Consider the following 27,838-nt stretch of genomic DNA (forward strand, 5'->3'; position numbering starts at 1 on the left):
AACCCAGTTCCCCAGGAACAAAGCCACTAGGCTGCTTCTCCTTTAGGGACCCTGATAGGCAGGGGCGTAGCTACGTGGGGCCACGGGGACATGGGCCCCCACAGATTAAGCCCCCCCCCCCGCCACTTTCAATCCCCCCTCCCGCCGTTGTCAGGTGCCTTTGCTGGCGGGGGTCCCTAACCCCCACCAGCAAAGGTACCTGGCGGTGGCGGGAGGAGGGGTCAAAAGTGGCAGGGTCAGCGGCTGGGGGAGGTGGGCTAAACTGTGCCCCCCACACCTCGGGCTCTGGACCCCGCCCCCTCCCGGCGAGGTCTGGTATGCCCCTGCTGAAAGGTATGTGTCCCCTTTAAGGTTGTCCTTTTGGAATTTTGTTTTATTATGCGTTTCATGTGTGTTTTTGAGGATTATTAACTTTTGACTGACTGTATTATGTAAAGTTTACTTGTATTTGAGTTTTTATTATTTAATATTGGTTCACATTTGTATCTAAATTTTCTACAGTTGTATTTAATTTGTTTTTAATAAACTAAGGGGGTCTTTTACAAAGGCACAGGTTACGTTTTAGTGCACTAAACACTAGAGACAGCCATTTATTCCCCTAAGTTATGTTCTTTTACGATACAACTAACCTATTAATTTGTGTAAAGTTGTATGATAATATGATTTGAAGAAGACTCACTCCGTTTTTATTTATTTTTATGTGTATCTTTGTAGTGGACAGTTCAGCCCCTGATGCAGGCTCTGGGAGGCGAAACGTGGCCACGTCTGGCATCTGATTTTAATAAACATTGTATTTAATCTGCTTTGTTTGCAGGCCAGAACTTTCATAGTTTTGGGCCCAGCTTGGGAGGAGATAAGGCAGTGGCAGCAGGCCCGGCAGGGGAAAGGAGGGGGCTCTCTCCTGTGCTGGAGCTTCACCATTTCCCTGAGGCTCCATCCATCCCCTTCCGATGCAGCCTGGCTGTTAGTTGGTTTCTCCTGTCGGATGGGAACCTGGGCTCACAGATCAAGCTGGGTGCAGGACTGCTGAGAAGAGAGGGGGCCAAAAAGCTAAAAGGGTGCCAGAGGTCTCTCACCTGCAACAGAGCAGCAGTCATGTAGAAAACAATAAAGACGAGGGTGAGGGTGGTGTGCCCACCCTGCATGGAACTGATGGTATACAGGAAAACCAGGTGTCCCGGAACTACCAAGAGGAAGAGAACCCGTGTGGACCTCGAATTCACGTCTGGCAAAAAAGAAGTGGGTATCAGTTTCAGATTAAGACAGTGATCCTACCACTAATCCTTCCCAATCCAACATGGCAGAGGACACTGTTCTGGCAGGCGGCACAGTATGATATACAGAGAGAGAGAGAAGGAAGGGAGCAGAAGCTGCTAACTCCCCTCCTCATTTTTGGACTTGTTCTATGCCAGTGATGGCGAACCTATGGCATGCAGAGCCCTCTCTGTTGGCACGCGCACCGTCGCCTCAGCCAGAGTCGTACTGCCGCTATGAACTGCTGGCGCGATTGCGCTAGCAGTTCAAAGTTGTGTCGGAGCGGAGGAGAGACCCACCGGAAGTTCGTTCCCTCCTCCCTTCGAGTTCCAGGCCCCCTCCCTCCAAATTTTAAAAGTCATCTATTTTACCTCGTTGGGGTTAGGGCGGCAGCATGCAGGCTCAGCTCGGTGCTTAGTTCAGTTTTCCCTTCTCTCTCTCTCAACTCTGGTCCTGCCCTTGCGGAAACAGGAAAAGAGGATGGGACCAGAGCTGAGAGAGAGAAGGGAAAACTGAAAACGGAACTAAGCACCGAGCCGAGCCTGCATCAGGGGCGTAGCTAGACAGCAGATTTTGGGTGGGCCTAGACAAGAAGTGGGTGGGCACCAAGTGTTCTACCCCCTCCCCCACCAACTTAAAAATATATCTCAGCTGGCAGAAAAACACTGCTCTCCACCTTGGCAGCCTGCAGCAGGCATGCACCAAAAACTGAGCATGCGCAGGTGCCAGCTTAGGAAGCTCAGACTGCTGAAGTGGAGAGCAATGTTTTCAGCACCATCAGGGGAAGGTCTTCAACTGGCAGAGCTTGGGATCCCCACCAGCTACCACTAAATGAGTCTGCTGTTAGGTGGGCCTGAGTCCTAAGTGGGTGGGCCCCAGCCCACCTGTGGCTACGCCACTGGCTTGCATGCTTTTTTCCGCTGCTGCCGCCCTAACTCCGACAAGGTAAGATAGATGACTTTTAAAATTTGAAGGGAGGGAGGGGGACCCTGGAACTGGGAGGGAGGTTAAATTGCCCTGTTGGCACTTTGCAATAAATAATTAGATTTTGGGTTGCTGTTTGGGCACTCAGCCTCTGAAAGGTTCGCCATCACTGTTCTATGCCAAGCCTGGGTCCTCCTACCCAGTATCAAGTCACAGAAAGCAAAAGGGCCCCTTGTACTTATAGGTCAGGGACCTTCCCACTGTGATGGGAAAAGGCAGTTAGGTCACACCTTCCTCTCTCACCACTTAATCTGCGATAGGTTCTGTAACCTGGGAATCTGCCCATTTGGACCTCGTGCCAAAATCCCAATGTCAAACCCTGAGTCTCAGATTAGCCTAATGAGAGGGGACAGTCACATACCAGGACTGAAGAAAGTGCTGCAGGGATTCCGGCACTTGCATGGAGGGGCCTCTGCCCCCTCCTCTGGCATTCCCTGCATATGCAAGTACGTGGAGATCCGACTGGCTTGGACTGCCACCAGGTTACCCCCGACACCTACAAGATCGGTCAACAAGAGAGAAAGCAGCAGCCTTAGACCATTTCTCTTTAGTCCAAGCATTACACAGGCATGAAGAGATTAAAGAGAAAAATCCTCATTTGTGTTTTCTGTCAGTAGTGGTGAAATTAGTTCTCCCCTCCCCCAACACACACACTACCATATGGGCATTGCAAGGGGCACAGAGAAATGTACCTGAAGCAGAAAATGGTGACCCCAGTCGAAATACTTCCATGTCCAGTTCCACATTACTCAACTGTACCCCAAGAGCATAAATCCATCCCCCACTGAAATCTGCTCGAAAATCCCAGAGAAGAATCTTACCGTTAATTACAGGTGTGAAGACAGCCATCCCAGCAAAATTGGGATCCGAAACTGTTTTATCTAATATCAATCCCCCAGCACTGCAAGAAAAAACATTCCCGAGTTTATATAAACCTTTTCTTTTGTATACAGAATTAAACATTTTGTCACTTTAAAAATATAGACATTCTCTGCAGGGATTGTGTCTAAGAAATGTTTTCTTAGGATCTAGAACCTTCAACTTTAAATATGCGAGTTCCAATCTGCTCTTGTTGAATAATTTGGAGTTTTAAAATGGTCGGGGGAATTAGTGTGGTTGGGTATTAAAAAATTGTTGCCACCTTCTTCTGTTTAATTTTTGTGCCTTGGACAAATCATTGCAAAAGACGTGCGACTTAAGAGAGAGTTTCCACTAAAAAATATAGAATTTCTTCTAAAAAGGCTGTAAGCAAAAATTCTAATAAATAAATAAATTCCACCCAAAATCCATCCTCACATAAGCAGACGGAAAGAGCCACTGCGCGTGAGAGTTACCCTTAGATTGGCAGAATACATACGGCATTGAAATCCTGCTAAATTGCAAAACCTTGAGCTCTGGTCTACATCCAATCAGAAGGCTAATAATGCATCATTCAAATACCAGGACAAACATTTTACATGCAAGATCTTCAAAACCTGCCTATACTACGCTGCGTGCCACGGGGGAGTGGGAAAGCCACTTTCCACATCTCCATTGGTTTGAAACCATGACCCAAATCAGACCTTTCCCTCCACCTACAGTTAAGGCAGTACAACATTCCTCTACCTGCTTATTGCCATAGCGATGATGACTGGCTCCCACCCCGAGTACAGCACCTCCTGCGTCGCTGGGTTTCGCTTCGCGACAATGATCCAAAAAGGCAGAAGTGCCACGAAAAATGCACACACCAGTGGGTTCACATAAACATTGCTCTCTGCGGTGGGTGAGAAGGACAATCGGTGGTCAAAGTACACAGACACCAAGCTGAACCCCTCCCGTAATATTCCTTCCTACAAAAAATACAAAATAAAAACTTACTGAGCTCCTCGTACAGCCCCCAGCTGATGCCCGAGAGTAGAGCCAGAGTGAGAAGGTCCCCTAGGCTCGCAGCAATTGGTGTGGCTACGTTATCTGGGTTAATTCCAATCTTCCGGGACCCAATGATGACCCCAACCATTATTATACCTACAAGAGCAAGAAAAGGACAGGGGACTACAAATTTTTTAAAAAATCCAACACCTGATTCAATTTCAGGACTGCTCTGTCTCCAGGAAATTCTAAATGCCAGCTGTGTGCCATACCCCGGGGCATGATTCCTGAAGCAATTCACCTCCACACCCAAGGCTGGCATGAGATTTACAAATCCAAGATCTGGAATGTTTTGATTTTGAGGTTTTGGAGATACCAAGAAGCAGGAGAGAGAGATTTAACTGTTTTGACAGCAGGGAATATGACCTCCCTGGTTTGAAGGTTGCAGGCTCAAATCCCAGGAGCCCTGGCTTGAAGGGCTAATTGTCATACTGCAGAGAGTAGATCAAGCAGGGCACCTTCACAAGCTCAGACCCACGAAGAACCCTTGTCCCACATGGGAGATCTCTGCATAAATACAGTACCCGAGTTCACCTGCAGTGCTGTGGGGGTGGGGCGCTCATGAGTCATAGCTTAATCTCAAGCACACCTAGAGATATTTAAGCTGGAGCTCACTCTCAGCTGCCAAACCTGACCAATTAGCCTTGGTTCTCCCTCAAGCCTCTCTCCGGACCTGAAGGAAAGACCTAGCTATAATACTGACACGGGCATGAAGTTGTATCAGCCAGGTCACACTAAGATGTTGTCACTTCCCAACCACAAAAGGACTTGCCTAACCCTTGGAGGATAATTAGGGTTTTTTTAATTTTTTTATAAATGGTGAAAACAGACCGTACTTCAAGTCTACGCCCCTGCATCCCCGACAGTTCTCAATGCCAAACTGTGGCCAGTGATAGAATCTTTCTCTTGGGCTGGGGCAGAGAGGCTGAGGGGCGCAGGAGAAGTAGAGTCAACACACACATCCCCCTTCCCCGAGCTGGACTGCAGACCATCTGCCTTACCTAACACAAGTGATGCAATGAAGGCTGTGGCCACGCTGCTGGCACACAGGAGAACTGCATGACTCATGCTGAAGTGTCCATCTGGGATCCAGCCAAATACCACGGCAGCAATGGAAGCCAGGAATCCCACCACTGTGGCCTGAACCTGGATGGATACAGAGTAGAAAGAGAGAGACCGTATTGCCCGTTCAGTAGCCTGCGATGCCAGATCTTCCCATTCCGCAGAACGAGTTCTTCAGCTCCCAAACCCTTCAGTACATGCTGAACCCACAGGAACAGTTCAAGTTCAGGACTCACCTGGATGAGGGCCATATTCCCCGTGATCATGGTCCACTGTTCTTTGGCCGTGTCCATCTGTCCAATGTTAGCCTGGTTGGAGGAAGGAAAAATTACAGACCACTCAGTAAGGCCAACAGCGGGTGAATCAATCGTTCACTTGGTTGTACAAACAGAACCTGTCCCTAACCTCATTTCCAAGGGTAAAACCCAAAGCACCAAAGTGACACATCTGAAAAAGAAGTCTTTTTTAATAAACACAGAAGAACACAGTCTTCGCAAGCTCAAAGCAACAAAAAATACAGCGAAGATGACACAAGAATGAAGGTCTTAGGCGATGTATAAAAAGTCCACTTTATTTGATGAGTCCAGGACAATGTGGTAACTCGAGGTGACTCGACATGGCCGTGTTTCGGCCAACTGGCCTGCCTCAGGAGTCTTAATGCTCTCAGCCAAGTCACGGTCGCTAAACATAGGTTGTAGATGCACCTGCTGGGACTTTGTTTCTTCCTTGCATCTACAACCTATGTTTAGTGACCGTGACTTGGCTGAGAACATTAAGACTCCTGAGGCAGACTGACTGGCCGAAACATAGCCGTGTCATAAGTACATAAGTGTTGCCATATTGGGAAAGACCAAAGGTCCATCAAGCCCAGCATCCTGTTTCCAATAGTGGCCAATCCAGGTCACAGATACCTGGCAACATCCCAAAAAAAGTACAAAACATTTTATACTGCTTATCCCAGAAATAGTGGATTTTCCCCAAGTCCATTCAATAATGGTCTATAGACTTTTCCTTTAGGAAGCCGTCCAAACCTTTTTTAAACTCCGCTAAGCTAACCGCCTTTACCAAATTCTCTGGTAACAAATTTCAGAGTTTAATTACACGCTGAGTGAAGAAATATTTTTCACAATTCGTTTTAAATTCACTACATTGTAGCTTCATCGCATGCCCCCTAGTCCTAGTATTTTTGGAAAGTGTAAACAGACACTTCACTTCTACCCGTTCAACTTCACTCATTATTTTATAGACCTCGAGTTACCTCATTGTTCTGGACTCATCAAATAAAGTGGACTTTTTATACATTATCTAAGATCTTCATTCTTGTGTCATCTTAGCTGTGTTTTTTGTTGTTTCTTAGTATACTGACAGGAGTCCGTAAGTTTCCCCAAAATCACATCCATATAACTACATGAGAGAAAAAAAACCCCCAAAAAACTGGGCAACAGCTTGCAAACAGAAAGATCACACAGCAGAGGCCAAAATTACATTTAAAACCAGACTGGTACGAGACATGGTTCTCTCTGAGGTCCCCGTCTGCCTCCCCAGCATCACTTGATTCGGAGAAATTCTGCCTGCTGGTTTTCACTGGCCAGAAACCTTACCATACCGTTCACTCATTGTTTAGACTTTTCCCCTCTCGCCTCATTCAAGGACATACAGCCTCCCTTAGAAATGGACCCCTCCTTGAAATCATTTGCACGACATCATGGTTTTTGCTGTTCAAAGTTATTCAAAGTCATTAAATCGCGGGAGGATGGTGAAAAATTACAATAGGGCCTTACAAGACTGGGCGTCTAAATGGCAGATGACGTTTAATGTGAGCAAGAGCAAAGTGATGAATGTGGGAAAGAGGAACCCAAATTATAGCTACGTCATGCAAGGTTCCATGTTAGGAGTCACAGACCAAGAAAGGGATCTAGGTGTCATCGTTGATGATACGTTGAAACCTTCTGCTCAGTGGGCTGCTGCGGCTAAGAAAGCAAATAGAATGTTAGGCATTATTAGGAAAGGAATGGAAAACAAAAATGAGGATGTTATAATGCCTTTGTATCTCTCCATGGTGCGACCACACCTTGAATATTGTGTTCAATTCTGGTCGCCGCATCTCAAAAAAGATATAGTGGAATTAGAAAAGGTGCAGCGAAGGACGACAAAAATGATAAAGGGGATGGGACGACTTCCCTATGAGGAAAGGCTAAAGCGGCTAGGGCTCTTCAGCTTGGAGAAAAGGCGGCTGAGGGGAGATATGATAGAGGTCTATAAAATAATGAGTGGAGTGGAACGGGTAGATGTGAAGCGTCTGTTTACGCTTTCCAAAAATACTAGGACTAGGGGGCATGTGATGAAGCTACAAAGTAGTAAATTTAAAACGAATCGGAGAAAATGCTTCTTCACTCAACGTGTAATTAAACTCTGGAATTCGTTGCCAGAGAATGTGGTAAAGGCGGTTAGCTTAGTGGAGTTTAAAAAAAGGTTTGGACGGCTTCCTAAAGGAAAAGTCCATAGACCGTTATTAAATGGACTGGGGAAAATCCACTATTTCTAGGATAAGCAGTATAAAATGTTTTGTACTTTTTTGGGATCTTGCCAGGTATTTGTGACCTGGATTGGCCACTGTTGGAAACAGGATGCTGGGCTTGATGGACCTTTGGTCTTTCCCAGTATGGCAACACTTATGTAAAGAAATCTGATTGCATCAGACCACATTACATCCATCATCCCTCACAAAATACACCCACCCACCATGGTCACCATATTTCAGCAGCCTGACCCGACCTGTAGTGACTGGAGGAGGTGGCAAAGCTAACAGGGACAAGAGATAAGGAGAACTGGCAGAGAACAAAGGGCAAACACAGTCACTAAGGCCCCGGGAAAGGGTGAAACCTCCAAATACGGGGTTGCACAGGAAACAAACTATTCTCTCACTACTTCAGGCAGGTTAAGCCACAGCTCCTGGTACACATTCCTCCAGGAGAAACTGTGCTAATCTGAACACTGACAAGTCCAGGCATCTTGAAAGCAGGATAAACATTTTCCACAAACAGCAACGACATGTAGATGAAACAAACAAACAAAAAAAAACCTTACCAGGAAATGTTTAGCAGCAGCAGGGGCCACTGAAAGAGCAATAAGCCCCTTATGTGAACCTCCGACCTCACATCTCCTCCACCTCCCCCTTCCAAATTCACTTTCAGGTCCCTATCTCCCTCCAAGCAAGCTTCAGAACTAAATCCAACCATGATCTTAAGAGATCTGTAATACTTATATTCGAGTGCTACCTGAGAACTTGTAGTGCAATACTGAATTACTTTGATGGGACGTAAGCCCCAAAGCATTTGTCCTCAGGTGAGTCTGCGAGTACTGATTATTGGGGGGGGGGGGGGGGGGGGGGAGGGGTTCTTATCCTGGACAGTATGGTCATCCTTGGCCTTGTCAAGGCCACAGGGGGGCACCGTCTCACCAGCTACGGCCACTGAAGCTGTATAAATGTGTATGTAGGGGGGAGGATGAAACTTGGGGCAGATAAAATGTTACTGACTTGACTTTTTAAGTTTTGTACATTTGGTTGCTTTGTTTAATAAAAAGATTATGAGCATAAATTCAACTGTGATCACCCAATACCACCTCCTCCCACACAAATACTGTGAAAATCCATAATCCAACATACTCACATACATATAATTTGATATTTTACATACAGAAAATGGAAATCATGAAATTGTGTGCAGGTGTAAACATGTAAAAAACAGACACACTGAAATGTGCTCTAGCATAATCCAGTGCACCCCCCCCCACCCCCCAAAACACACATAATCTCACCCCCTACACACACATACCCACACTCACCCCTAGTTCAGAGCAGGGGTGGCCCGTGTGCTGCTCAGACTGCTTTTGGGATGCCATTTTATGAAACACACAGCTACTTACTATAGAAAGGCAACCTAAGGGGGGGGGGGGGGGGGGTTGGCATTTCACATGGGTTTCTTGTTATAAACTCAAGCTCTATGAGAGCAATTTGGGATAAACGGGCCATTTAAAAGTTGCTCATTGGCCCTGTGGATCAATATACACACGATGGTTCTGTGAGTTTCTGGATTAAAACACACACTGCTTCCTTCTGACTGCTCTATGCCACCCCCCCCCCCCCCCCCCCCCCCTCAAGGAGCTGCTCTGTAGGTCACTGGCCCTGAAAAGCAAGAAAGTAGATTTTCCAAAGAAAAGTTCAATACAAATCCTGCTCTTAAGTCTTAAAGGGTGAAAACCCCAGCTGACACTAGTTCTGCCCAAGGTCATTTTATTCTACTTCTGCCATAGCACAGAGGAAAGAGAGAGTGAGAGGTGGGAAAGGGGACTTGATATACCGCCTTTCTGTGGTTTTTGCAACTACATTCAAAGCGGTTTACATATATTCAGGTACTTATTTTGTACCTGGGGCAATGGAGGGTTAAGTGACTTGCCCAGAGTCACAAGGAGCTGCAGGGTGAATCGAACCCAATACCCCAGGATCAAAGTCCGCTGCACTAACCACTAGGCTACTCCTCCACTGGAGAGAGGAGAGAGAGTGAGACTCCTCAACCTTCTCTTCACTCAGCCTTTTCCAAAAAATGCAACTTGCGCCCCCTCACCCATATTCCCCGGCACATTCTGCAGCAAGATCAGTTAATCCCCAGATTAATGATTAAAACCAGTTGCAGGAGAGGAGGGAGGCAATGTTCCAGGAAAGCCTATTAAGGCCCAGGACAGGCAGCAGTACTTCAGGCCCCTCAGCAGATCTACACACAAGAGTTCACACTGGGATGGTACAGTCTGGAATGGTGTCCTCTTAATTGCCGCCCTCTCAGGGGATAGGCCAAGGAGGAGGGTGGTGGGCAACTGTGGTCCCCACCCGGAGGAAGTGCATGGGGGCAGGGACTAGAGGTACGCAAGCTGCATCCAGTTCCCTGCAGCAGCCTGGGAGAGGGACGAGAAGCTAGACAAAGATATGCACAGGGCACTGGAGGGATAATAGAGGGAGAAGGGGCAGCAGAGACACTGGGCAGCAATTATCCCACTCCCCACCCCTCTGACCCTGCTCAAACAAAAAAGCAGCCACACCCACATAGCTTGTGCTCTGAGTATCTTCTTCCCCTTCACTCCCTCACACCCTACAGGATACTCACAGCTGTAGAAAGACGTGACGCCAGAGTCATCTCCAAGTTCCCTTTCAATCCCAAGAGCGCTGGAACCAGGATAAACACCTCCGTCACCTCCTTGAAAACATCCCAGTGCTAAAAACAGAAATGGCAGAGGTTAGAGATACAGAGGAAGAGGTGACCATCCAGTAGGCAGTCCAGAGTACAAGCGGCAGGGATTTTTCCACCAGAAAGATGCTCAGCCTACATATCACCACCCAGGACCAGCAGAGAAAGAGCGGCCTCAGAGCTTTTGACCTCCACTTGTATTCCAAACAGCAGGAGACTGACAAGGGAGAGAAAAACATGCCAAAGCCAAATCAGGGGTTAAATATATAAAGCAGGCTGAAAAGACACAAAAGCTGGTGGCTTCAGTCAGGAGAAGCAGTAAAATGGCTAGAGAGATGGTCAAATCCAGATCCAAGACGCAGCACTGAGGGCACCGAGACCAGCATGGCCAGTTCAGCGGAGCCTGAGTCTTCCACACCACCTCCTGTTCCCTGCCAGACTACACTGTGTTCCCCCTAACGTTCCCACAGCTTCATCCAGAACAAATCTGCAGTCTGTACCTAGAACCGTGAAGCAACTTATTATCCTAGCTAAGAGAATACACGTTATAAGTGGGTACCAACAGTGTATCGATAGCCTGCAGCAGGGAAATGACGGACGTACCAATACGGAGCTGGAACCGAGTGTTTTGTGAATAATACCCTGAATTTCAACTGAACAGGTCCGTGGCTTAATTCATTCGAAAGGCATCTTCCCAGGTCAGGATTTCTATCTGAGGGTTGGCCAGGCTGGGGAATGAGGATGTCACGGTCTCTGATTGGGAGGGACATCTAGTTGGCCAGGGTTGGGGGTTCATGATTGCAAGGTTCTGAAGGGCCTAAATGACCCAGGCTTGGAAGGAGGGTGTCAGATCCCAGTCAGGTTTGAACTGTGGAGAGAACCAAGTGGGCTCTAAATATTTTACATTGGAGATGAAGCTGGAGAGTTACCACCAATGAAAAAAAGAAAATGCAGCATCTTACGTTTTAGAAGCCAAAATCACCAAAGTTGACTGAGAAAAACAAAAACCCAGTTTACAAAGAATTACTGTCAAGAATTCATTTATGCACATGGATACAAAATCCCTTTTCGACAATCTTTCCCCTAAATTGTGTCATTAACTTAGGAAGTGTGGAAAGAAGGTTCAAATGAGTCATAGGTTAAACCTCTTACTAGGCTAAATTTAGGATGTATTTTTTGTTCAACTGCTCACCGAAATAAAACATGGATTATAGAACAGGGGTGGGCAACCTCGGTCCCCGAAGGCCACGGCACAGTCATTCAAGATTTCCACAAAGAGTATAATGGAAGCAGTACATGCAAATGCAGTGAGGAAATCTTGAAAACCCAACTGGCTTGTGGCCTCAAGGACTGTGGTTGCCCCACCCTTGTATAATATAGTAGAATAACTAAAACCCAAGGCAAGCAATACACCCCTCTGCCAGTGCACCTCACTCCTGCCCTCCACTACCGAGACCGTCCCCACCCACTCACACCTCTGCCAATGCATTTCAGTCCTGTCCTCCACTAGAGACCCTCCCCACCCACCCCTCTGCCACTATGCCTCACTCCTGCCCTCCACTACCGAGGCCCTCCCCCACCCACCTCTCTGTCAGTGCATCTCACTCCTGCCCTCCACTACAGAGACCGTCCCCACCCACCCCTCTACCAGTGTGCCTCACTCCTGCCCTCCACTATCGAGGCCCTCACTCACACCTCTGCCAATGCATTTCAGTCCTGACCTCCACTAGAGACCCTCCCCACCCACCCCTCTGCCACTATGCCTCACTCCTGACCTCCACTATCGAGGCCCTCCCCCACCCACCTCTGTCAGTGCACCTCACTCCTGCCATCATCCACCCACCTCTCTGTCACTACACCTCACTCCTGCCCTCCACTACCGAGACCCTCCCCACCCACCCCTCTACCAGTGTGCCTCACTCCTGCCCTCCAGTGTTCCTTATTACAGTACTGGAACTCCCCCCCCCCCCCCACAACCAGTGAGCCTCACTTCTCCCCTCCAATACCGAGACCCTGCCCACCCACCCACACCTCTGCTGTACACTCTGCTATTCCAGTATCGAGATCTGGACACTCAGCTCTGCCTATTCACCTCACTGCAGCATGGCAAGAACGGAACTGAGGTACGACAAGTACAGTGAGGCAGGAGACAGACTTCTCCAGCACATGCAGTAGAATTCTGCACCCTGCAAATTCCTCAAGGACACCACAAGATGACCAACCTTAGAGCAGGCTGCTCCAACGAAAAACCAAAAAAAGAATCCCCCCCCCCTTTGCTGAAAGAACGCCCCAAAACTCATTCTGTGCCCTTATTCAGAGAAGAAGTGCAGCTCTCCAAATAAAAGCCTTTCAATACAAGTATAAAACCTGACCATCCCTGCCCCCCCCCCCCCCCAATAAAAACACTGATTAAAGCTCCCTTTTAAGGAAAATTTGGCCCAGAACAGCCGGTGCAGCAGAAACAGAGCTCAGCAGCACCTTTGCCGGGTAGCAGGACAAGAGGAGCAACCCGAAAAGGGCCTCTCCTTCAATACATGTGCAAACATTTTTAGCTGTATGTTTGGCACAATATGGCCTGGTATTTTGTGCCAAATTCCTCCTCCACACCGCTGCCTCCTGAGAGTCCCACCGCAGAGCCCCCCCTCCCTTTCCCAGATTAGCCTCAGACAGTGATACCCAACCTACAGCCCAAAATCCTGCAGGTTGAGAAAAATTCCTCCAGCACCAACTGGAACCACCTGCTGAGGCAGAAATCCCTCCTCTGACAGCAGGCAGAGTGGATATTACACTCCTGTGGAGTGAAGAGGGGGGAGGACAGGAATCCGGGACATCAACTCCACAGTCAGGGTTCCCCCCCCCCCCAGGGCAGCTGTCGGTGTGCGTTTCCATTGCTCAGCAATGCCAAAGGACTGTGGGGAGAGGAAGATGGGCGTTTGCTCAGCCATGCCAAGAGACCACAGCATTCACTGGGTATCACGTGCAAGGGATCATGGGACTCACTAGGCCAGTACAGCAACACTGAAGACGCAGAAACTCAGTCCACAAAGATTCCCCTTTGCCACCGTGTTAAGGGGAAGCCTTGCTTTCCACACTTTAGCAGTTGGACCAGCCAAGGTGACTGACGTTTTACACCAGCTGGTATCTCTGGAGAAACACGGCCATGTTGAGCTCCTGGGAGCTTTTAATTTACGAATAAAGACTGCCTTTCTTACAAGGTCTGCATCCTGGTTTTTATCTTCCACGCTGGATTTGGTGGACCACCTGCCTTGCTGTTTTCTGACTGATTAAATCAAGAGAAGTACATCAGCTAAGCGTATACTCCGAGACATGGGGACAGGCGTAAGCTCTTCAGGCCTGTCCCCCTGGCACAGTCAGATGCATTCCAGAGGAGAGTCGGCCATGAGGTGCCAACTTCCCAGCTATAACCTCCCTGCGCCAGGGAATCTGCGTTACTTCTCCCTGCTGCGAGTGGAACATTTTCAAGCCTCAAGCAGCAGGACTAGGCTACCAGACCATGCACCACTGAAGTGGCTGTGTACAGGCCTTTAAGCCTTGGATAATAAAGCGGGGGGGGGGGGGCCTTAAATGAACAGACCATCAAGATTACTCCCATTATTAAAGCGAGCACTCCCTTTCCTTCATATGCATCTCTGGAATCTCACTCTAGGGCCACCGAGAGGGGGGGCAAACTTCCCCGGGCCCAGGCTTCCAAAGGGGTCCTGGCGCCGGGGTCTCTCTCTCTCCTCTGCTCCTGACGAGACCCGGGTGATCGCATCCCAACAGGAGCAGGAGAGGGAAAACCCTGATGAAGCCCCCCCCCCCCCTGCCTTTGGAGGCTGGGGAGGACCCGGAGCAGCAGACACTGCAGGTCTTCCTCCAGCGCTGCTCTTCACTCCATCCATTGCTTGCTAAGTGGCTGCTTTTCCTCTCAGGCCGCGCATGCTCGGTTTTGAAACTGAGCATGCGCTGAGAGAAAAAGCAGGCCGCAGGGACAGGCAATGGGTGGAGTGAAGAGCAGAGCTGGAGGAAGATCTGCTGGCAGGGCCTCGGGATCCCCGGCAACTAAGGTATTTACACTGCAGTTGCGGCGATCCTGAGGGGGGGCAGACGGCAATGATTGTTTGGGGGGGGCGGCCCTGTCCCAGGTCTGGCTCAGTCTGTCGGCAACCCTGTGTTACTCCCCACTTCCCACCCCTCCAGTTTCCCATTTAAAGTGCTTGTCTGATAATAAAAAGGCTCTTTAGTGGACCAAAGCAGAGCAGAAGACATGGATGTGGTTTCAAGTGCGGAGGGAAGACTCTGAAAGACCTGGTATGGGATGCTGCAGTGTTACCCACGATGAACTCCTATTCACCTCCGAACTGAAAATAAAGTTGCCTTCAAAAAGCTGGTCCGGTCCAATCCCACCACCCTTTCCTCTATTTAGTAACATAGTAGATGACGGCAGAAAAAGACCTGCACAGTCCATCCAGTCTGCCCAACAAGATAAACTCATATGTACTACTTTTTGTGTATACCTGACCCTGATTTATATCTGCCATTTTCAGGGCAAGACCGTAGAAGTCTGCCCAGCACTAGCCCCGCCTCCCAACCACCAGCCCCTGCTTCCACCACCGGTGCTGCCACCCAATCTCCGCTAAGCTTCTGAGGATCCCTTCCTTCTGAACAGGATTCCTTTATGTTTATCCCACGCATGTTTGAATTCCGTTACCGTTTTCACCACCTCCAGCGGGATGATGTATTCTGACTCTGCTCGATTGCTGCTGTTTCTCAGAGCCACTTCTGTGCTGACCCTGAGCTCCTGAACTGCCGCAAAGCGGCAGTTCCCTGCTGATCCTGCGCAACCGGCTCCAGAAGTGACGTCACTGGTAGCGTGATTTATTACTGACCTTCTTAGCGGTGCATAAGCGTGTACCGCAGCAGAACACACCCATCTACAATTATGGTCAAGGTTTAGACTGTCACTCTTTTTTTAATCATAAATTTCGGGATATGCCTTGCTCAGCCAGTATCGGTCCTGTGAGGATGTCGCTTCATTCAGCCATTTTACTCAGACACACCGACCACAAGTAAGAACCCTTCGCTCTATCCCACTTAAACTTCTTCCACTTTCCCTATCTCTAAAGGCGTCCTCAACTTGCGTTCAATCCGAGATAAACATCACTCAATCCACGATCTTATCCTATCCCACTCTCTATGGATTTTCTGCATAACAGAAACATGGCTGCCGACTTAAGCTTATATTAAGCAAACTTCCCCGCCAGGTTATTCCTACTTCGTTTGTAACTGGGAGACCTTTGGAGAACAACAGACCTTTGGAGGCCAAGTCCAGGATATTTTGCCCTCCCCCCCCCCCCCCCCCTTCACAGCAGCCCAGGCTCAGATTATAACCTCTGGTGACTGGAAAATACCCAAGTACCTGAATACAACAACTTGAACAAAGGCCTGAGCTAAACCCAAATCATTTTGAACTAGTACATGTGTACTTCAGCAACAGGACCCGGTGTCACTAACCCTTGTCCTCCTGGCACTAGCCCTTGCAAGTGCACCAGTGGTTTACTGGACCCTCACAGCCATCAAAGACATGGGAGGGGCTGGCAGAGGATGACAAAGTCCTCTGGACTGGGGATGTGAGATATGGTGCCGTCCTCACTACCAGACGCTGGCTCTGGACTACCGAGCTGCATGGGAACGGGGGACTCCAGCGGGAATGGACGCAGGTCCTGCAGGGTTCCCACGGAAGTGTTGTGCCAGGCCAGCCTACCTATCCTTACCTTGTGCCATGGCAATTACAATAGCAGTAGAAAAAAAAAAAAGAAAAAAAAATCCACAGATATGGTTGATAGCATTGAAATCCCCATAAGCACTGAGAGGGGAAGTTATCAACACGGGCAACTAATAAGCTGAGTAATTTTACCACAAGTCGGGTTATTGTAGCACAGAGGAATGGGTGGGGATAGATTAGATTCCAGTGGGGACGGGTGAAATTTCTGTCCCCGTGCAACTCTTTACTCTGCACATTCAGTCCTAAGAGATGAAGAAATGTCACAGCAGCCCTCCCCCACCCCCATATCATCAATAGGTACAAAATGCCATTTCCTCATTCCATTATGACAACACTCCCACTGTGGATGGTCCACAAGTGTACACGCCTTACCCTCACCCCCCCCCCCCCCCCCCCAAGTGAGTGCAAGTGCCTCTCAAATGCGAGCATCTAAAACACACTTATGCCCCGTGCTTGCTCCTTAAGAACATAAGAATGGCCATACTAGGTCAGACCAATGGTCCATCTAGCCCAGTATCCTGCTTCCAACAGTGGCCAAGACAAGTCACAAGTACCTGGCAGAAACCCAAATAGTAGCAACATTCCATGTAGAACCCCAAAGAGTAGCAACATTCCACGCTACCAATCCCGGGGCAAGCAGTGGCTCCCCCATGTCTGTCTCACAGCTTAGGGCAACAGCCTTTTCTTCACCCAAACATCCTACTGAAATACATAGTAACATAGTAGATGACGGAAGAAAAAGATCTGCATGGTCCATCCAGTCTGCCCAACAAGATAAATTCATATGTGTATACCTTACCTTGATTTGTACCTGTCTTTTTCAGGGCACAGACCGTATAAGACTGCCCAGCAGGATTCCCCGCCTCCCAACCACCAGTCCCGCCTCCCATCACCAGCTCTGGCACAGACTGTATAAGTCTGCCCTCCACTATCCTCGCCTCCCAACCACCAACCCCTCTTTCCCCCACCTGCTCCGCCACCCAATTTCAGCTAAGCTTCTGAGGATCCATTCCTTCTGCACAGGATTCCTCTATGCATATCCCACGCATGTTTGAACTCCGTTACCGTTTTCATCTCCACCACCTCCCGCGGGAGGACATTCCAAGCATCCACCACCCTCTCTGTGAAAAAATACTTCCGGACATCTTTCCTGAGTCTGCCCCCCTTCAATCTTATTTCATGTCCTCTCGTTCTACCGCCTTCCCATCTCCGGAAAAGATTTGTTTGCGGATTAATACCTTTCAAATATTTGAATGACTGTATCATATCACCCCTGTTCCTCCTTTCCTCCAGGGTATACATGTTCAAGTCAGTAAGTCTCTCTTCATACGTCTTGGAACGCAAATGCCATACCATTCTCGTAGCTTTTCTTTGCAGGACACAGACTGTAGAAGACCGTAGATGTGAATGAGCAAGAGGTCTCCGAGGATGTAAACTAGCACAAAGTACTTTTTTCACTGAGAGGGTGGTGGATACGTGGAATGCCCTCCCGTGGGAGGTGGTGGAGATGAAAACGGTAATGGGAATTCAAACATGCGTGGGATAAACACAAAGAAATCCTGTTTAGAAGGAATGGATCTACGGAATCTTAGCAGGGATTGGGTGGCAACACCGGTAATTGGGAAGCAAAGCTAGTCCTGGGCAGACTTCTACGGTCTATGCCCTGATCGTGACTGAATAGATAGGGATGGGCTGGAGTGTGGACTTCACATTAGTTTCAAAACTTTAGTACAAGAAGAGTGCTGGGCAGACTTCTACGGTCTGTGCCCTGAGAATGGCAAGGACAAGTCAAACTCAGGTATAAAGTATCACATACCATGTAAAATGAGTTTATCTTGTTGGGCAGACTGGATGGACCATTCAGGTCTTTATCTGTCGTCATTTACTATGTTACTCTTTGGGGTTCTACATGGAATGTTGCTACCAACTGGGATTCCGGAATCTTGTAACTCTTTAGGATTCCAGAATCTTCAGAACTTTTAGTACAAGAACAGTGCTGGGCAGACTTGTACGGTCTACGCCCTGATCGTGACTGAATAGATAGGGATGGGCTGGAGTGTAAATTTTAAGGGGCTTCGATGTTAGCTTCAGAACTTAGTACAAGAACAGTGCTGGGTCTATGCCCCGAGAAAGGCAAGGACAAATCAAACTTAGGTATACATATAAAGTATTACATACCATGTAAAATGAGTTTATCTTGTTGGGCAGACTGGATGGACCGTTCAGGTCTTTATCTACCGTCATTTACTATGTTGTTATATGCTAATCACACACTCACACTACATTTCAGTTCAGCTTTTCTGGGGGGGTGGGGGTGGGGGGTGCTGGCAGTCTTCTCCTGCATACTGATATTTCCAGCTGAGATCAGAACCAGGGTTTGGATCTGGCACTATGAGCCATCACTCTATTTTACATCCTAACTTTATGTCAGTCATTGCAGTCACAGCCTTCAGCCAATGACTGTGTATCTGGCCACTTCAGGGTTTCCTGCAATCATGGGCCTTAAATCTAAATCACAGGTGCTCCCCCCCCTCCTCTCCCAGGAGCCGGGCATGTGCTGCCTGTTCAGCATCTCCACAACTCACCCTCCCTCCAAATCTTTATGATTATACTTTCTGAATAAAAGATGCTCCTCAGAAATCCCTAATGCTTCTAGGAATGTCTCTCCAAGCCTCCACTCGGGGTCTGCATAGCAACGCAGCTTCCACAGACTAAACGTTTTGTCCTTCCTCGTACTGCGTGTTCAAGGTCTCTGTACAAGCCCCGGCACAGAAATGCCTTACTAATATTCATGGCTTTTATTCTTCAGCTGTTACATTGTATCAGCTGCCTTTTGAAAACATGAATAGGCTGAAATGTCCCCCCCCCCCCCTTCCCCAACTCACTCCAAGAATCTCACTCAGACACAAAAGGAGAAATATTATTACCAACTTGTTTCAAACAGAACTACCTATATAAACACACACATGTAGAATGCGCTTAGATCCCGGCATTTGTCTCTCACAGCCAACAGTTGCATGTGCTGGAAAATCTGCCTTTAAAGCAGGTTCTGTTCTGGAATCCAGAGCCCCTGGACTGGGATACAGAGAAAACAACAAACAGCATCCACCTACCTGCACGATGTCCAGAACCATCCCAGCAGCTACTGTGCCAAAGCCGGCCAAGAGGAAGGGGAAAAGAACCTGGAGTCCAATGGAGAAGGAGGTCTCCTTCAGAGGGATCCCTGCTCCAGGCCCCTGCTCCGTGTCATCACTCTCCGCACTCTGGCTGCCGTTTTCCAGCAGAGCATCTTCCTCTTGCAGCCCCTTCGCATTTGCTCGGGACTCTAGCACCACCACCGTCAACTCTTCCTGCTGCCCCAGGATCTTCGAGGTGTCCACCAGCTGAACGTTCTCCAGGTTGGCGTTGACATCTTCACGGCCATCACTGATGGGGTGCACCAGACCATTGGTCTGAAGGGCATCCTTCTGCTCTGGGAAAGACATGGTGCTTTCTTACAAGACCACTGGTCATACAGCCCCCTGCTGATACCAATCAAAGGACCTACATCGAAGGGACAGACTTTCCAGGTCCTCTCTCCCCCTCTGGATGCCAGACAAGACGCCAGACACTGAGTATAGGTCAGAGATCCCCATCAAGCAACAATCCCAGTGTGAGGAAAAGGCAGGACATGTTAATCAGTAAAGAATGACAGCAGCAGGGTCAAGGACATCCCTCTCCTCGGGCCACCCCTCCTCACTGGCTTTACCCAGAAGACCTTGGAAGATGGACTCCGTACACTGCGATATTTCCTTACTTGTGTTCTGGGCTTGTGCTCAAACACGATTGAATTCTGCTGTCTTCATAGCTCCAGGGAAGAAAAGACAGAGGAAAGAAAGGTGGAGGAGGTGACCATATTCATTCAGAAGCCAAATTTCAAACAAATTCACCCACACCACTAACCCCTGCAGATCTGCTTTGGCTATTTCAAAGAAGAGCCATTGAATAAATCCCAGAAGTGGATGGTGGGATGCAGACTGGATGCTGGCCTGGGCTCCCTCTGAGATGGCTCGGGGCACTGGGTGAGCAGCAGGGGATCCTCTGAAAGGAAATCTCTCACCTCCTGACACGTGGCAAAGTGTTTATTTAAAGTAACAGGAAGTTCTCGGGTTAGGTTACTTCACGACACAGCTGGCATTTAAAGGCTTGTGAACCTCATTCCAGACACAGGACTCTGCTCCATCACCTTAAACACAGAAATTAAAAAAATGTTAGTACATTTAGTTATAAAGAGCTCATTCATTCTGCTAAGATCCAGCCCCACCTTCACTTGCACAACCAGCCAGAAAGGGACTTTACACAGGGGCTGAACAAGAGTGCAAAAAAAAAAAGAGAGACAACTTGCCAGTTTCATCATGCATTCTAACTGCAGCCCCCTCTCCCCTGGCTCAACTTCCCCAGTTGATCTTACACAATCTCCTTTCATTTCAGCATGTACACAGACCCCTGTTGGCAACTGACTACCTTGACCAACCCTCCCCCAAGATTCCCAAAGCTAAATGTGAGATGGTATGCAGAAAACTAACCCATAGGGAGACATTAGCCCCTGGCAAACTGGAGAGCTAACAGGTATTTCAGGTTCCGGTAAGCCAAATGTTGGCTGAAGACGAGTGTCCTCAGTTGCTGCCTGCATTAGAAGTGTCTGTCCTCTGTGAAATCCAGCTGCACCCGGGTGAGGCAGGTCTCTTTCATGCTACCTCAAAAACCAGCCCTATTCCAAGCAGATCACCATAAACAGAGAAACATACAAAATGACAACTGAAAAAGACTATACAGCCTATCCAGGCTACCCATCAGAATCCACAAGCCCTTCCTCTCTCTTTTGTGACTGTCTCTCGTGGTTTTAAATTCACATACCAACCTGGGCATCATGTCCAGTACCCTCCTTACATGACAGTGGAAGGATAAAAACTAGGAGTCATCATGCAATGACCCCCCCCCCTTTTTTTACCAGAACTTCCTTCCCATTGAGAGGCCCACCTCCTGTGTATTTATAACGTGGAGGTATTTAAATGTGTTTAAACGTCTCTATCTTGCTTTTCCTCTGGCGTATATACATTTTCTGTCACCATGTGTTTTATGATCAAGGCAACTGACCACTTTAGTAGCCAGCATCTGGCTGAATCCATCCTGTTTATGTTTGTGAAGGTGTGGTCGCCAGAAAGGTACACTAAATGAGGTGATAATGCCTAGCCAGAGACCTCAAGATTTAATATTCTGAATTATGGTAATGATGGGAAGAAGCAACACCCATAACCAAAGGATTAAAATACCTAAGTTCCTCAACCATGCCTAAGCCTTCCAGAAATGTAACTCCACCGCAGCTGCAGTAGTATAACCAGATTCCATCTTACAGGAGGCAACTTAAAAAAAAATGATTAAGGGTGCTAAACTCAATGAAAATCAGCTTCCCTGGACAAAGACAAGGAGTTAGATGAAGGTGCTCAAGCCCCACAGTGCTGGCAGTCTCTGCCTCTCTTTACCTGCTATCTTGGACCTTCACTGACCGGACAGACAGGGTCTCTCAGAAGCTAGGCACATATGGCTACATCACCTACAATTTGTTTGCTCGTGTTTATTGGTGCATAGCTAAGTAGACTAACCTGGCAGCCACAATTGGAACCTATGGCAGAATACGTTCCTACAACAACTCTGCCTCAGAAGTTACATGAAAAGAAATCATTGTAAGCCATCCCGAATCACCGGTATCTGAGATTTGTTAGCACATAAGGGTGGAAAGAAGATGTCTGGGCCAGGCTACGAGTATGTATGTGATTAGCCAGCAAAGCTAGGGCAGTGGTTCCCAAGTCTAGTGCTGGCCAGTCAGGTTTTCAGGATATCCACAATGAATATGCATGAAAGAGATTTGCATATAATGGAGACAGTGTATGCAAATCAAGTTCATGCCTATTCATTGTGGATATCCTGAAAACCTGACTCCAGCAGGACTGGACTTGGGAAATACTTCTCTAGGGTTCTCACCAGCCCTACCGAGCTCCCCTAAACCACAGCAGACAATGAACCAGCCACCTTCCCGGGAACAGCAGCAGCTCTGAGTGCAAATCCACCCAATCGGACTGTGCCTCCCCCCCCCCCCCAGGGACCCCTGCAGCTCGGGGCAAAATGTCGCAGCGCATCCAACATTCCCCCCCCCCCGAGAGCCGATCGGACCGAGCGAGCACTAACCCGGAATTCCTCCGGACCGGACGCAGCAAACTCACCCACCCGCAGGGCTGCCTTCCGCTACAATGTAACCCACCCGGCCATCTCCACCGGAGCGTGGCCCAACACCCTCAGCCAATGGCATCCCCTTCGCGCCCTCTACGCTGCCTCTCATTGGCTAGTAGGCGGGAGAAGCTGAAGACCTGGACGAGCACAGGCTGCGGGGCCGAAGGCGGGGCTGTAATGGCTCCGCCCCCTCTCCTGACAGCTTTGTCGGTGTCACGCGGGGCGGGGCCAGAGCTGTAACCTGCTTCCTATAGTGTTACCTGCTGCAGTGCACAGTAAAGGACAGGGATGCTTTTGCTCAAGCTGATGTCAAACGAGGGAACCAGGCTTGTGCCTAGCACCCAAGTGTTTAGGAGGGGCTTCTCAGATGTGCTAGCTCAATCCCCCCCCCCCCCACCCTAGGAGCCAACTTTTCAAAATTATTTGGGTGCTAAGCCCAATGGAAATAACCCTTCCCTGGACACATACAATTTTATGAGTGTTGGGGATGCTCAAACACCCCCCCCCCCCCCACCCTGGTAGATTGGGAGTGGGGAAGACAAGCGCCACCACTGCCCTCGGAAGTCTATCTATTTCATATACCTTGGCTGGCAGGGTTGAGGACCCCCAACTGTCCAGCGCTGGTCACGTCACGTGCATGCTCGTTCAGTAAGTTGCGCATGTTCACTGTCACTAAAACGAGCGTGCATGCCATGTGAGGGGAAGAGCAGGGCAGGCAATGCAGCGGAGACCAGCGTTAGACAAACACTTCAGCTGGAGGGGGTCCCCAACCCACACCAGCCAAACCAGGGGCCCCAGAGCCAATTTGGGGGGGGGGGCAAGGTTCACGTGGCCGTCTGTAGCTATGCCACTGGTTCCACAAATTGCAAAAGACAGTTGACGCTTCGGCAACTCCAGTATTGTAAATTGTCATCACAGGACACAAGTGAGGGTGCTGTGCAGCTCAGGGAGGAAGGGGAGATCTTCACTGGTCAGCAATATTTGGGGATAATCCCCCCAATTCTATAAAAGTCATCTAAAATTGCGTGCACAAATTTGGGGACATGCCTGATTTGTACACGCAATTTAATTGAACTAATTAGCTCCAATAATTGGCTTTTTAACAAGCAATTATTTCCATGAATTAGATTTAATTGACATTTATATGAGTAAAATTACGCACGACCTGAAAAAGAGGTTGTGGAAATGGGAAGGTCATAGGCGTAACAGGGGCATTCCTAAAATGAACGTGCATCATTATAGAATAAGGATATATACCCTAATGTAGGCACCTACATTTGTACCACATTTCAGTTGGTGTAATTAGCCACACCCAGGTGGGTGCAGGTGCTATTCTATAAGCTGTGCTTAACTTTTAAGTGGCTTATATAGTGATTTTTCAGCGCCAATTTTAAAGAATCTAGCCCAATATGTGGTTATAACCAGGACTCCGTCATGTTTGGCTGCCTATAGGCAGAGGCATAACTAGATGGGGTGGAAGGGGAGCAGTTGCTCCCCCAAATGGATTTTGATTAAAATGTTACCTTTGTTAACTGGGCCTGCAGCCTCACACTAGCACCTAATTTATTTATTGGGATTTATTAACCCCCCTGCATGAAGAGATTCACCCAAGGCAGTGTACAGCAGGTATAGTTTAACATAAAACTTACAATTTTGTTAACAGTATAACAATAGTAAAATGTACAAGTATAAACACAAATACTAGGAAAGAGGAAAATTGAGACCTAATAATAGAAGTACCATGAAACAGGATCAAAAATTTACACATTTAACACAGCTGAAATGATGTAAGCATGGTAGTGATGGAATATCTAATAAGCATACAATTAGAACATTCAAATAACATTATTATCATAGTAATGCTTTTCTACAATACAGCTGACCATACAGCCGAGGGGCCAAATGCAGGTATACAGATGGGGACATGATGCATGGAATAGAGTCAGTTGGGATAAATAAATGGGTGGCTAAACTTAAGGCAAGTTCTTTGAACATTTAATCAAGATTTAAGGAACTGGTCTAAGTTACAGCATGTGTAGCCAGCTAGTCCAGGTGCAGAATGAGTGTATAGTCAGTCACCCTATGTATTAAAGGCTTGGGAGAACAGCCCAGCTTTTACCTGCTTCCTGAAGCAGAGGTAGTCTCGAGTTAGACGTAGCCCCTCTGGGAGTAAGTTCCAGAGTGTGGGGGCTACTCCTGAGAAGGCTCACTGGCGGGTATCACATTGCACAATTTCTTTTGATGAGGGGACAGGTATTGATGATCCTTGAGAGGACCTTAGAGGTCTCAAATACTTCAAAGAAAAAATTGTAAACCTACGCAACACATTACCTCAGAACAGCACCGACATTGGCAATTTCATCAACTGTATGGACCCAGTCCACGGTGAATATCCAGCGGACAGATTCTGGACAAGCTTCCTTCCACTCACCGCTGAAACACTCAACCAAGCAATAAGTTCTCCAAGACTCATTGTAAATTGGACATCTGCCCTAGTCACCTATTAAAATCCGCTCCCCACCGCTTCACAACAGACCTCACATCCCACTTAAACTACATGCTTCAACATGGTCTCTTCCCTAAGGAAAACGGCAACATCCTACTCACCCCAATACCAAAAGATACCAAGAAAAAAACAAATGATATCACCAACTACCACCCAGTTGCATCAGTCCCACTAGTAGTCAAACTGATGGAAAGCATGGTAACTAAACAACTAACTGACTACATAAACAAATTCACAATACTCCACGAATCACAATCAGGATTCCGCTCCAACCACAGCACCGAAACAGTTCTAATTACTCTCTTAGCCAAATTCAAACAAGAGATTGCAACAGGCAAAAGCATACTTCTCCTACAATTCGACATGTCTAGTGCATTCGACATGGTAAATCACAACATACTACTAAGCATCCTAGAATATTTGGGAATTGGTGGAAGTGTACTTAGATGGATCAAGGGCTTCCTAACCAATAGAACATATCAAATGAAATCAAATTCGAACATATCACCACCATGGAAAGCAGACTGTGGAGTACCTCGAGGATCACCACTATCACCACTCCTTTTCAACCTAATGATGACCCCACTAGCCAAGTCCTTATCCAATCAAGGCCTCAACCCTTTCATATACGCAGACAATGTCACAATTTACATCCCATACAAACATGACCTGACAGAAATCACCAAAGAAATCAATCTCAGCCTAAACATCATGAACTCATGGGCAAATGCATTTCAACTAAAACTTAATGCAGAAAAAACACAAAGTCTCAGCCCAATATAACATGAACAAACCCACCAACATAACCACCTCAGACTACACCCTCCCCATCTCAGACAGCCTGAAAATTCTCGGAGTCATAATCGACCAAACCCTCACACTAGAGAGCTAAGTGAAAACTACAACGAAGAAAATGTTCCACTCAATGTGGAAGCTCAAACGAGTGAAACCTTTTTTCCTGAGAGAAATATTTCACAACTTGGTACAATCTATGGTACTAAGCCATCTAGCTAAAGGTATGTATGCGGGATGCAAAGAACAAATCATAAAGAAACTCCAAACTACTCAAAACACAGCAGCCAGACTTATATTTGGAAAAACAAAATTCGAAAGCGCCAAACCCCTACGAGAAAAACTGCACTGGCTCCCAATCAAAGAATGCATCACGTTCAAAATCTGCACCCTGGTTCACAAAATCATTTACGGAGAAGCCCTGGGATACAGGACAGACCTCATAGACCTACCAACCAGAAACACGTCAAGATCAACACGAACATACCTAAATCTCCATCACCCAAGCTGCAAAGGACTCAAATACAAACCAACCTATGCATCTAGTTTCTCCTATATATGCACACAACTATGGAACGCATTACCAAAAGCCGTGAAAACAACATATAACCACCTGAAATTCTGGAAATGACTAAAAACGAACTTGTTCAAAAAGGTATACCCTAATGATCCAACTTAAATGCCTTAACCCAGCAACACAACAAAACCAAAGCTCATACTGGACATTACCTAACTCTTCTTACGATTCCCCAATGTGTCTGTCACACATGAACTTTACTTTACCACAACCTCACTTTATAACCGGTATTGGCGATCGCCTTTACGGTACTATGTAAGCCACATAGGTGGGAAAATGTGGGATACAAATGTAACAAATAAATAAATAAATAAATATTCATTAAGTACTCTGGCCCATTTTGTCTGAAGGCCTTGAAAATCAAACATAGAGTTTTAAATTTGACTCTGTAAGGTTGTAATGGAAGTGAATTTTAAAGATTGTTTTTCAACCCTGTCCACTGGTGTTCTGGGGAGGGCGATGGGTGCGGTCCGCCCCGGGTGCATGCCGCTGGGGGGGGTGCCGCGTGCGCCTGTCCGTCCGTTCCATGCTCCCTCTGCCCCGGAACAGAACGACGGACAGGCGTGCACGGCACCCCCCCCCCCCCCAGTGGCATGCACCCGGGCGGGGGGGTTTCTTTTGCGGGGGGGGGGGGGGGGTCACGCTGCACCCGGGGGCGGGGCGCATCAGCGATCCGCCCTGGGTGTCAGCCCCTCTAGGAACGCCACTGACCCTGTCTAGACTGACCAGTGCACTCGGGGTCTGTATTGTTGGTTAGAAGTAATTCTGTTTAAAAATGGTTGTTTAACTTGTGTAAATACAAAAATAAGTTGGAATGCAGTGAGATAAGGCACAGCTCTAATTAATTTGGTATGTGAAGGGGAGGATGGCACTTGTTTTTCTGGGCCCAGCTTGGCCACCTGGACTTCGGAAAGCATGTGGCCACAGTCCTAAATAGAGAAGCATTCTGTAACTTTCCATAGCTCTGAATATGCACTCAGAGCCTAATAAAAAGGGAGGGCTTGTCACAGCAGAGTCGGGGTTCATCTGTGGGCAGACGTGTCGTGCAGAGGGTCTGTTCCTGGTCTGAAGCTCCTAGCTCTCGCTGTGAACCGGGCCCCCCCAGCTGATGATAAGAGCCTGGATGACGGAGACCAGTGATATTGTATGTATAGTGTATTATTGATTCATTTCCTGGTCTAAGAACTCTTTGCCTTGCTTAGATGTAGAGACCAGTGATGTAATGATTGTTTATGACTGTTTCTCATTATTGTGTGTATATAGCTAATCATTGTATATACCTTAATCATTGTAGAATTTAGCTCCTCTAATAAAGGTTTAATTTACTTGTCACAAATCCAAAAGAATCCACGGTAGTTATTTAGCAGTCTGTGTTAGCGAGACAGGCTGTAAATCCATTGCATTACAAAGGTACTGATAGCCAGTGTAGTTTTTGCAGGAAGGATGTGATGTGGTCAAGCCAT

The 27,838-nt window shown here is 47.7% G+C and overlaps 1 protein-coding gene across 3 annotated transcripts in view; it reads right to left on the reverse strand.

Moving 5' to 3' along the window:
* Positions 1 to 22,562, reverse strand: part of SLC41A1 (solute carrier family 41 member 1) — a 30,615-nt gene extending 8,053 nt beyond the window's left edge. Inside the window, exons 1-10 of one of the 3 annotated variants that reach the window (XM_030221216.1) lie at positions 22,494 to 22,562; positions 19,347 to 20,458; positions 10,368 to 10,475; positions 5,445 to 5,516; positions 5,148 to 5,292; positions 4,096 to 4,242; positions 3,844 to 3,991; positions 3,060 to 3,139; positions 2,600 to 2,734; positions 1,077 to 1,225 (exon numbers count right to left, since the gene is read on the reverse strand). In XM_030221216.1, coding sequence (XP_030077076.1) covers positions 1,077 to 1,225; positions 2,600 to 2,734; positions 3,060 to 3,139; positions 3,844 to 3,991; positions 4,096 to 4,242; positions 5,148 to 5,292; positions 5,445 to 5,516; positions 10,368 to 10,475; positions 19,347 to 19,718 — 1,356 coding nt within the window. In that variant the 5' untranslated portion in view covers positions 19,719 to 20,458; positions 22,494 to 22,562. Of the gene's footprint in view, positions 1 to 1,076; positions 1,226 to 2,599; positions 2,735 to 3,059; positions 3,140 to 3,843; positions 3,992 to 4,095; positions 4,243 to 5,147; positions 5,293 to 5,444; positions 5,517 to 10,367; positions 10,476 to 19,346; positions 20,459 to 20,798; positions 20,981 to 22,458 lie in introns of those variants that run through there. The other 2 variants (XM_030221215.1, XM_030221218.1) reach the window with 2 other exon arrangements.
* Positions 22,563 to 27,838: the final 5,276 nt, after the last annotated feature.

Source organism: Microcaecilia unicolor, chromosome 12, assembly GCF_901765095.1.
Source record: "Microcaecilia unicolor chromosome 12, aMicUni1.1, whole genome shotgun sequence".
In the NCBI taxonomy this organism is placed as follows: Eukaryota; Metazoa; Chordata; class Amphibia; order Gymnophiona; family Siphonopidae; genus Microcaecilia; species Microcaecilia unicolor.